At 37.9% G+C, this 12102-nt stretch overlaps 1 protein-coding gene across 1 annotated transcript in view; it reads right to left on the reverse strand.

Annotated features, from left to right (window-relative positions):
• The window catches only part of XIRP2 (xin actin binding repeat containing 2), a 433022-nt gene that overhangs the window by 9606 nt on the left and 411314 nt on the right, over positions 1–12102 (reverse strand). Inside the window, exon 8 of the mRNA XM_007947184.2 lies at positions 2643–12015. Coding sequence (XP_007945375.2) covers positions 2643–12015 — 9373 coding nt within the window. The remainder of the gene's footprint in view (positions 1–2642; positions 12016–12102) is intronic.

Genomic DNA, 12102 nt, shown 5'->3' on the forward strand with positions numbered 1-12102 from the left:
CAAGGAGGGGTCGCTATGAGTTGGGGCCGACTCGACAACAAAATAACAACAACAACAACAATGGTATCTTTGAGGAGCTCTGGTAGCATAGTGCCTAATGCACTTGACTGCTAACCAGAAGGCTGGCGGTTCAAACCCACCAGCCACTCCTCAGAAGGAAGGTTGGGCAATTTACTTCCACAGTGATACTGCCTCAGAAACCCAAGGAGGGGTCACTATGAGTTGGGTCCGACTCAATGGCAAACAAGAAGAAGAACAACAACAATGGTATCTTTTGGTTATGTGGCTTTGGCTTCCACCAGGCTGGACTGGAAGATGTACTGTGAACCTGAGCTGGACCCAAGGGCATAATTTAACTGAACTTCCTTTACCAGCTAATGTACCCGTATTAGGAGATGGATGGTCTCTTTCAGAGCTTCTTTGGCTTGATCATTTAGTGGCAGTATTTGCACCTTAAGTAGGACTTGAAGATGTTATAACATGCAGAAATATTAACCAAATATATACAAATTTCCCTAAATGACAATATCCATGGGCTTCAAGAGATCAATACCAAAACAGCAACCATGAGAAAAATAGCACTCCAAAATAGAAGGGTCTAGGACAGTCTCCCTGCAGCCCAAGGGGGAACCTGAGCCATAATAAAATCTGTATTTCTGATAATAGTACTAATATTATACTCTGTGTTAATCATATGCATCTTGTAGCATCTTGCCTTAATAATCCCATTCTTTCCTTAACTGAAATTATAAGTAATTGTTTTTCCTCATGGGGTGGATGGTGGAAAAAAACAAAATACAAAACAAAACAAAAACCCTTTATTTTGGAATTTATATTCCTCTTCATTTCTATTATTGTAATTATAAAGTTTTCTTTTGCTTTAGTTCAATGCATTTTATTCATGAAATGCTGTCCTTCAAAACCATTTAACCCTTCAATAAAATCATGCTGGTTTCACACTTTCACCAATGATGGTGTTATTTAATCACTTCCCTTTTGTTATTACTCTCTGGGTATGTTTCACCTTGACTTCTATCATTCTCTCCTGACTGACAAATGTTCCTTCAGTGTGGCCTTTTCCATTAGATATTTACCATAAAACTTCCTCACCCTGAAGATAAGGCCTATTATTAACTTGGCAAGATAAAGAAAATTATTTTTGCTAACCAAAGCTCCTCAAGAAAACAAAGTCCTCAAAGAAGAAAAACTACTCCACTGTGGGTGTTCATTGCTCCCTACTTGAAGCTTGAAGAAAAGGGGGAAATGTAAACAAAAAATTTCAAATTTGAGGCACTCATGTCAGACATAAGAATGATAGAACCAACATGCATTCCCAGGAAGCAAAAGGTCAGGATGTGAAACATTTGTTCGTGGGAAGAATGTATCAGGTTGTAAACAACTTCTTCACACTGTGTTCATGACTGTAATCATGTACAACTGAACCACTTGTGTTACTCACCTAGTGGTAACTCATTCTTTCCTAGCAGGCATGGATTATCCAATAAGCAAAGTAATCACAGACTTACTTGTACCTACTTATTAATCTGTAGAGAACAGTTTCACATGTTTTTCAACACATTGAACCCCATGTGAAACTGTTCAGATCAGTAGGTAAGCACAAGTAAACCTGTGCTTAATTTGCTTACTGGGTGCTCTGTCCCTGTAAAGGAGTGTAAATTTGAAAAGAGGCTTTGATTTTATGGGAAGGTACTGTGGATTTGGGAGAGAGACAGATACCAGTCATACCTAGAAGCAGAATCTTTGATGTGGTGGGAAAATGTGGAATTGTTCACTACAAATCAGTTAAAAAAACAAAAACAAAAAAAAAACAAAGATAATTCATGCTTGCCTTGCTTATAAGGCAATTTGACACCGCCTCCTATCCAAGTGGCTGATCTTTACATTTCAAAGGACTTCAAGTTGAAGGTGATCTTATCAATCATTAACCCCTACCCTCCCTTTGTTCTATACATATACAGACTACTCTCTTTGCTTGAAAGGTGGAGTGGTTTGAATTTTTACTTAGTGCTGCCCACCTTGAGCTATATTATTCCTCAATAAAACTCTGTTTCTGTCATTCCTACCAGAGTATGATATTTTCTTCTTTGACAGATTATTATCAGGTTGTATTCAATTCAAATAGAAACACCTCTTAAATATGGCAGGTAAAAAAAAACATGTCAATAGTAGGTCAAGGAATGTTATAAAATATTATCCAAACCAATTGGATAAAATAATAATTTTGTAATATGAAATCCTTATAATGTGTCATGATTTTACATGGTTAATAAGTATATAGTTATATATAATTATTAATACTGTCACAATAACAATGATCACATCTCATGCTTTATCCAAAGCCTTATTTACTTTGATGAATAGATATCAATAATCTATATAATAATATTTTCTAATCTCACAGAGTGCAGGTGAATCACATATACTAGACGCTTTTGTAAAGAGCAAGTAGCAAAAGCAAAAAAGTCTAGTAAAGAGAAGGATGCAAGCATAAATGGAAAGTTAGTTTCAGGTTATAACCTTTGAGTTTTTCCACATGCTCTGTTAATTGCAAATCATCTTAGCTATGGAACACCTGCTTTTAAGTGGGTTAATCTTCTTTCACACTTTGCAAGCTCATTTACCATTTATAAATGCAGATTCTTCTTGGAAGGTGGTTCTCATCTCAGTTGCAGAAGCATCTGAGGTTGCATATCCCAGGCTTTGAAAAACTCTTCCACTCTCCTGCCATGTCTTCTGAAAATTCCCCTTGAGTTCTTTAGGTGAATCAGAAATATCTAAAATATGGCCAGCGATGACATCTTCATAGGTCGGTGGGGCATGCTTGAAGTCAAAGCCTGGTTTGCTGGTTTCTGAACTACGTGATGAAGAGGCTGCTGTCTTTGACCTGACAACTTGACTTTCGAATGCATCCATGCCTGAGAAATGCTCACTTAAGGACCTTGTTTCAGAGCATACTTTGGGCTGTTTAAAAGGAATTTTTTCTTGCAGCTCTCTGGGATGTCTGCAAGAAAAGCTCTCAAAACCTGTATTTTCTAAAGATGTTAATCCAAATTCCTCATTACAAAATTCACGACTTTCTTGTTTTATATTATGGTTTCCTTCTCCATTTGCATAAACTCTTCTATTTGACATTGCTTCAAAAACAGGACCACCCTCAAATTCCCTGAACCATCTGTTTATATCATTTTCATGGCCATTTATGAAATTTTCAGCCATTTGAACAGTTCGGCCGGCTGCTTCGTATCTCTGTGTGTGCCCTGACAGGTGAGGCACTTCGACCTTGCGGATGATTTCAACAGCATCAAAACTTTCTGTATCTGGGACTTTGAGCTTAGTGGCATTAGATCCATCTTTGTGAGTATAAGTTGTCCTTTTCTCTACTTTCCTAACTTCTTCTTGTGCTTCCAGGGATTCTCTAAACGATCCACTAGCACCGTGATTGACATTTATAGGTATTGTGATTGTAGGTGAGGAGGCCCTACCGCGAGTTTCTATCTTAATTTGACGACGAAGTGTTTCAGGAGATGTAATAATCTCAGACTTCTTCTCTACAATTGGAACTGGAGTCACTGATGGACTTGGAATAGGCCTTCTGGATAACTTGGCAGTAGTGTCTTTGAGTTTGACAAGTTGTTCAGAGCGACTTCTGGGTGGGGAGGGGGAGGTGTTTGTTCTGTGAATTATAGATGTTTGTGATATGGGCCTTCTTAGTGGTGGTGGTTGAGCGGAACAGTCCATTTTAGGGGATGGAGAAAGCTCATCCTTAGTTGGGGTTTGTGATCTTCGTGCAGTAGACTCAATTGTTATAAAAGTAGGTGACTGTGGTCGTGTTTTTAAACAAGAGGGAGAAATTTTGCTGTCATCTCGTTTGGTTTCCTGATGACTTTTCACATGATCATGAACCGTTTTTGCTTCATGATGAGTTGTTACTGGATGGTGAGCTGTTTTTTCTTCTACAATTTTATTTTCCTTCTGCTCACTATTTTTCTTGCAACTGACATTAACACTAGGCGTTTTAGACAATGTTTCATTAAGACTATTGGGCTTATATCTCAGATGTCCTGCTTTAGAGGCTGTCATGGCTGTTTGAATTATATTCTCAGAGGAGACAAGCATATTCTCTGCTTGAGTTTTAATATGCATTATTTCTTCTTTTATTTTTTCTAAATTATTCTCCAGGGCAATGCGAACTCCATACTTTCTTCTTTCTTCACTTATCAACCATACTGGGATAATATTTAACAGTGTCTGAAATGTTTTAATGCCATTTGTATTTGGCTCTGCTTCAAACTGTTTCACTCGAGACAAAATCTCCTGTAGTTCTTCCCGTTTTCTCAAGAATTCCCATATATTTACAGCACCCTTTCCATCATCCTGCTGGGATTCTTTCACAGAGGAAAATAAAGATTTGTTCTGTGTAATCTCTTGCTTTGAATCTTTAGTATTAGAGAAGACTTGTTTCTGTTGTATGTCCTTGACTCTGAGACATTTTTCTTCTTGAAGACTGTTATATGGCTGGGACAATTTTTTATGTTCAACATTACTTTCAGAAGCCTGTAGTTTTGTTTGCTGAAAACTCTGATTCTGTGAATCAAGATGTGCATCAGTAACTTTTTGCTTGACTACCTTCTGTGCTGATGTGTTCTTAAAATGTTCTTGTTTTCTTTCCATCATTCGGTTTTCTTCTTTTGGACCCATCTCAGGTGGTGCCTGATTTTCTTCCTCATTTCCCAGAAGGTCTCCACTCTGAGATTCTCTCAATTCTATTCTCTTCTCGTGAACTATATCCAGCTTGCTTTCTTGATTCTTCTCTAGAGGTTCTGCAGGCACATTTTTTGTCACTTTTTTCTCCTTCTTAGGTAATTGATAATCTCTTTCAGCCACAGTTTGCTTATTACTATATTCAGTTTTCTCACTTTCCCGATACTGTTGTTTAGTAATGGTTTGGACATTGACTTCATATTGCTTTTTATGGTTTTCATAGCTGCTGTCTGTTTCATTTAATTTAGAATCTGAAGTTGGTAGCTTGATGGTTTTAACTTTGGAACTTGGGGGACTTGGCTTGTTTGGGAATAAATGCAGTTGCTCCAGATATTTCTCTCGTGTGCTACTCTCATGTTCTTGGTGATTCTGTTGAATATCACAAGCTGAGTTAGATTTCATAATGTCCCATGAACTCTCTAAAACATCCTTTTTAATGCTATCTTTGTCTTCTGAGGTTGCTAAAACATGTTGGAGCCTCTTGGCAGCTACCGACACTGCTGATGTTGTGAAGAGCTGATTGTCTGTGCTAAGTCCTTTTACTTTAGGGTTACTTTGAGGGTCTGGATCGGATTGGACCACAGTAATCTCTGAACCCTTTTCAGCTGAAGGAAAGTCCTCATTTGTTTTCTGTAACAGCACCTCCTTTTCCAACTCTATCATGTTTTGATTTTGGCTTTCAGTTTTCACTATTTTGTAGCAAGAACTCTCAAGTTTCTGTTTTTCAAGCTCTTGTCTTTGCTGTCTGTATTTTTCTTCAGCGATCATTAAAGGAGTCTTAAATTTTCTTAAATAAGGTTTTGGACTTTGTGGTCCTGAGCCCACTGGAAATGAATGAGATTTTTGAAGAGGTGCTATCTGTTTTTCTTTGGGTGCTGAAGTTTCTGGAACTCTATGTGACATAGACATTCGTGACTCAATAGATGATTGTTTTCTTTCATCCAGACTTTTTCTAACAATATTCTGTTCTGGTTTTGTATGCTCACTGCTAGCTGCCATCATCACTCTTTTCTGATCCTTTGATGTAGTAGTTTTACATTCTATGTCTGATAGGAAATTTGCTGATTCAACTTTTGGCAAATGAGGATTCTTTTTATCTTCCATCAGCTTCTGCTTGAAAAATTTTGGTTTGGGTAATGTTGGAGGTGGCAAAAGTATGTCAGATTTTCCTGTCATGGTTTTTGTCTGAGAATGAGTTTGCTCAGAGCTTGAGGCATCTTCTTGGGAATATTGCTGAATGACTGCTCCACTGAGCTTTTCTTGAACAGAAGAGGTAAGACAGGCTGGCTTATGAGATAGAGTTGGAGGAGTGGAAAGGGGTGAAAGTGTTGCTAGACATTCTTTCTCAGATTTCTCATGTACTGGTGGTGGTGGAGGAGGGAGACTTGAGAAGCTTTCAAATTCAGCCTTTATCTTCTCTGTGGACAGTGAGGGAAGAAACATACTTTTGTCAGGCACCATCTCCACTAAAGGAGGTGGAGGAGGAAGTGGAAAATCGATTTCAGATGATCCATTAGAAGGTGGAGGAGGAGGTGGGGATGGAGGTGGAAGGGAACACTCACTTTCTTTCACATCATTCTCAGGGTTAAAACAGATTGGATTAAAGGACTTTTCCATTGCCAGCTTTAGGTCTCTTGAAGTATTTGTCTTCATTAAAAAGTCCTGGCTTTTCAGATGTCCATCAGTCTTCTGCTTTTTGTCAGTTGCTTTAAATTCACTGTGGCTTTTTTCAGAGAATTTCACATCTGTAACATTTGATATGTCTTGATCTACAGGCACAAGCTGCCACACTGGTGGAAGGTTCATGTTTTTTTGCTTTATATCCTTCTTAGAAGATTGCATTTCTTGCTTTAACAAAGTTTGCTTCTGAAAGTCCTCTGTAACTTTGCAAGTTTCTCTAACTGGTCTGTTGAATGGGCGCTGGGTAGGACTGGGCTCGACACCAGGTGTATCCATCGGTATTTTCATGTTTTTGTTCATTATAGGGCTATTTATATAGGAAGTTTTCTGGTGGTCATCCCTCAGCTCGAAGGTTTGCATTTGTTGCTTTTCAACTACTTTATCAATAACAGACTTGGGGGAGTTAAAGACATCATCCTTCTTCCGCTCTCTCACTGTCACTGAGTCCTTAATTTTTAGGCTTTCCTTACCAGAAACAGTTGAAGTCAATTGTTGGTTCATATGCAAGTCTTTTTGATGCTGTTCTTTGGCAGCAGTAATCCAGGCACCCTTTTTATCTCCAGATTCCAACACATTTTCAGTAGTTTTGTGATGTAAATTAGATAACCTTCTAAGGCTTTTCTCCAGAGCATCATTGTTTTGTTCACGATCTATGACAATCTTTACAGTGCCTTTGGGGGCTTTTGGAAGATTAATCTCAGTTCTTTCTTCCATTAAATTATCATAACGAGATTTGCCAGTAGTTTGCTTGCCTGTGTCTTTGCCACCTTGCCACCTGGCTGCTGATTCAAATGGTCCTGGTATTGGCTGAAAAACACTCTTTCTGTCCCTGTAGACATCCACCTGGTGCATCTCTGTTTTCTTCTCTTGTGAGGCTCCTGCCATTACAGCTTGCACAGCTTCCTTGATTACACCTTCTTTATCTACCTCTTTGAAAGGGCTTTGTGCTTCTTTCAGAGACTTTAATGATGTCTCAAGGTCATCTCGGATAAGCTCCTTTTTCAGCATTTCTGTCCTTGTCTTTGCAGCTTTTTCAAGCCTTTCAATAGCCTGCTCAATATCACAAGGGATAACATCCGGCTGTTTAGCTTCTAGCCACTGGTGACTTGATTCTTTAAGTGACTTGCTTGTGGCCAGCATGTCACCTTTTATCATTTCTTCTGTCTTGCCCACTGTTTTCTGATTTATGGCCTGACTGGTTGATTTCAAATCATCTTTTATAATTTCTTCTTTGGATGTCTTACAAGATGTGCTCTGAGGCTCTGTTGTAAAAATCTTAACTGTATTATGCACATCTCCTGGGATGATGTCAGTTTCATTAACAGTACATTCAATCTGAGACTGCCTTTTCTTTAGTAACAGTTTTGTGCCCTCAACATCACCGCCAATTATTTCTTCCTTTTCCTCTTGTTTTTCAGCTGCCAGTGTTTCATTTGACCCTGCCTGGAGTTGTTTGAGATAATCCAAAGCTCCAGTTTCTATGCATGTTGTAAAAAACTGAACATTTCCTCTTTCAGAGGCATCAATTTTAGTTCTTTCAGATATTTTATTGTTTGCTGTGGAAGACAGCAAATTATGAATGGTGCGTTTTACATCACCTCCTATTACTTCTTCACGCTCAATTGTGTCACCATCATTTTCATGAAGAAGACAATAGATTGTCATGTTAATATCTCCTCTTTCATCTTCCTGAATCACAATGCCTTTCTTGACAGATTTTTCCTCAGAGAACAAGTTTTTTATTGTTTGTTGTACATCTCCTTTCACTATCTCTTCTTTCTTAGCGTGCAGTTCTGTTGATTGGTTTAGTAATTGAGTTTTGGTTAAATTAACATTTCCCTTCTCTTCCTCACTAACAATAATCTCTCTTTTTGTACAATCTCTTTTGGAAAGTAGATTTACCATTATATTTCTGAGATCACCCTTGATAATTTCTTCTTTCTGTATCTCAGGAGATGCTTGATTCATGAGCTTGTATTTTGCCATTCGGACATCCCCAACTTCATCGGCTTCAATGATGATTCCAGGAGCCTCGATAACTTTTTGAGAGTAGAGTTCTTCTAAAGTTTCTTTAATGCTCTTGCCAATAATTTCCACCTTTTCTACCTTATTTTCATTAAATTCATGAAGGGGTGTTGTTTCAAAGAGCCATGTAGTTGTCTTGACATCACAAGCAGGAATTTCTTCCTTAATTATTTTTGTGATGCTCTCATTTGTTTCCTTAATAGAATCTAAAGATTGATTTTCAAAAAGCCATATTGCCTGTTTGACATCACCTTTCTGCACGTCTTCCTTGATGACTGTCTTGATATTTTCATATTCTGACTCTTCTCCTCTCAGTTCATCTAAAGTATGGGTTTCAAATAGCCAAGTAGATGTTTTAACATTGCCCTTTTGTATTTCATTAACACTTACTGTTCTTATAGATGTATTTTTATAGACATTTTCAGACTCAAATATTTGTTTGCTGGTTTTTACATTCCCACCTTGAATACAGTCAATGGTGGGCACAATCTCATGTGATTCCTCAGAGATTTTATCCAATGGCTTTGTTTCAAATCTGTATCTGACAGAATTAACATCTCCCTTCTGAATGTCTTCTTGTGTGACAGATTTAATAATATACACGGTATCAGATTCATTAATTGAGTCTAATGGTTTTGTTTCAAAAAGCCACCTTGTCCCTCGTACATCTCCGTGAATTACCTCTTCCTTTTTAACAGTTGTCACTTCATGATAACACCCTTCTCGGTCTTGGATTGCATAGAGTGGCTGAGTTTCAAACAGCATTCTGTAGCTTTTCACGTTGCCCTTCATTACTTCTTCAGTACTTGTTTCCTTGCTGCTGACATACTCAGATTCTTCTTTAATCTTATCCAAAGAAAAAGTCTCAAAAATAAAGCAGCCCTTTCTTACATCCCCACCTTGTATGTCTGTCACTGTCTTAAGTAACTCATCACCTTCTTGGCTTTCTTTTATCATATCAATTGGTTGATTTTCAAAAAGCCACCTACAATTTAAAACATTACCTTTTTGAATATCTTCAGTTTTTAGAGTTTTGATCTTTTTCAAAACTTCTTCTGAACTGGAACTTATGGAATCTAATGACTGATTTTCAAATTTATACCACATGCTGGAAACATCTCCAGTTTGTATATCCATTTCCACAGGCTTGGTTTCCTTTCCTTTCTCTCCTTGTATACTGTCCAAATTTTCTGTCTCAAAAACAAAACATGCTGTACGAACATCTCCACCTTGGATCTCCTCCTGTTTTACAGTTTGCAATTTGACTGATGGTTCAGAATCATCTTTTATGGTATCAAGTGGCTGAGTTTCAAAAAGCCAAGTACGGGTTTTGACATCTCCCTTATGAATCTCTTCACTGCCACTCACTAATGAAACTTTTTCATAAAGAGACTCCATTGGCTGTGTTTCAAAAAGCCATCTACAGGTTTTGACATCCCCTTTAACAATATCTGTAGCTTGTTCAGTTTTATTTTCTATTTCTTCCGCATTACTAAAATATTTGATTGAATCAAGAGGTTGAGTTTCAAACAACCATTTAGCAGATTTTACATTTCCAGTCTGTATTTCTTGAGCAGATATTCCTCTTATTATTTGAAATTTATGAATACTTTCATCAAACTGGTCAATGGGCCTTGTTTCAAAAAGCCACCTACAGCTTCTTACATCACCTCTTAGGATTTCTTCTTGCTGGACAGTCTTTACTTGATGATATTTTCCTAGGTGATCCTGAATGGCATACAGTGGTGTTGTTTCAAAGAGAGATTTATTTAACTCTACAGCACCTCTTGTGACTCCTTCCACCTCTATTTTATGTGATGGGTCAAATTTAATTAAATTGTTTGATTCAAAAATATGTGTGTAACTTCTTACATCTCCTCTGTCAATCTCTTCAAGTTTCACTGTCCTCGTATACTCTTTTTTATCTTCTCTAATCTCTTCTAGAGGTTGGGTTTCAAAAATCCATTTATGGTGCCTAACATCCCCTTTTTCTTCTTCAGAGGCAATAATTTTTTGAAGGTTTCCTACATCAGGACTATCTTTTAAAGCCTCCATTGGAAGTGTTTCAAATAGATGTTTAGTAGCTTGCACATCACCCCCTATTATCTCCTCAGGTGGTAGAGGATCTGTATCAGGAACATCTTTTAGAATGTCTAATGGCTGGGTTTCAAACATCCAACACTTTCTGGAGACATCTGCACCTATTATCATTTCCTTTTTACTGATTACTTCCTCTGTGTCTTCTTTGATTTTTTCCAATGGTTGCGTTTCAAATAACCACTTTGCCCTGCTCACCCCACCTTTGAAGTTTTCTTCCACAGATACCCCTCGGACAACTTTAATTTCTGTGATATCTTTATTAATTGTGTCCAAGGGCTGTGTTTCAAACATCCAACGTGCTGTTCTCACATTGCCCTTTTCAACATCTTCTCTGTGAACAGTTTTAATTTCCAGCATTTGACCTGAACCATCTCTAATAACATATAAAGGTTGAGTTTCAAAACATTTTATACTTCTCTTCACATTTCCTTTAATTTCTTTGAGCTCAGACCTGAGTTGCAGTAAGTGAACCTCATCCACTGAATGAAGCTGTCCAAGCTGATCTAGATGTTGAGTCTCAAACATGTATCTCACAGTCTTGACATCTCCTCCAGTTATGTCCTTAATGGTTGTTTCTTCTGATTCTTCTTGACTTTGATGCATTTTGTGTAGTGCATCTAATGGCTTTGTTTCAAACATCCACCTGGCTGTGCGCACATCTCCTCTAGCTAGCTCAGGAATTTTCTCAGCATTTTCTTCCGTGCCAGAAGAATGAAACCCCAGCCTATCTATGGGTTGGGTTTCAAACATCCATGTGGTATATTTTACATCACCACCAGCAATGATTTCTTGATCAGCGATGCTCTTTGGGATGCTGCCTTCATCTTGAGAGCCATTATTGATGGAATCTAATGGCTGATTCTCAAAGATCCATCTCATGGACTGCACTTCTCCCTTCAAAATTTCATTCCACTCCATGTGTTCTCTTCCAGTGTTTAGATCTTTCTGAGACCTGTCATTTGTATTTTCAAAAACAGATAGAGCTTGTTGTACATCTGCTGAAATTGAGCACCCTGGGTTCACTTGACTAGAAACAATTTCAGAAACCTCACTGATATAATCTTTTTCCAAGTTTTTTCTTAATTCAGGATGGATGTGTTTATATAAACGGTTTAACTCATACAAATTCCTTTGCTTGGAATATAATTCTTTGGTGACTAGTGGTCTTCTAGCAGGATTAGGCAATTCAGGGGACTGGGAAAATGCTGTCGCATCTATTGGAGTTTGAAGTACTTCAGGTGGGGGAGGAGGAAATTCTTCCATTTTTTCAGAAGGAGTGGGATTAACTTGTGTCAGAGTTGAGGAAGTGACATGATGGTTACGGTATCTTGTAGTTGAGATTTCCTTTCTCTGGCTGGTTGTAGCACAAGTAGAAGAGGTACCCACAACTGAAGAAGGCTTTAAAGTATCTTCATATTCACTTTCAATCTTTAGGGGAGAGGAAATCAAATCTTATAAAAATGGGTATAGTGATGGAGGCTTCCCAGTCACTTCCCTTCACTTGTTCACATACCC

The sequence above is a fragment of the Orycteropus afer genome, unplaced genomic scaffold, assembly GCF_000298275.1.
Source record: "Orycteropus afer afer isolate SDZICR_OR568_19922 unplaced genomic scaffold, OryAfe1.0 scaffold00001, whole genome shotgun sequence".
NCBI classification, from domain to species: Eukaryota; Metazoa; Chordata; class Mammalia; order Tubulidentata; family Orycteropodidae; genus Orycteropus; species Orycteropus afer.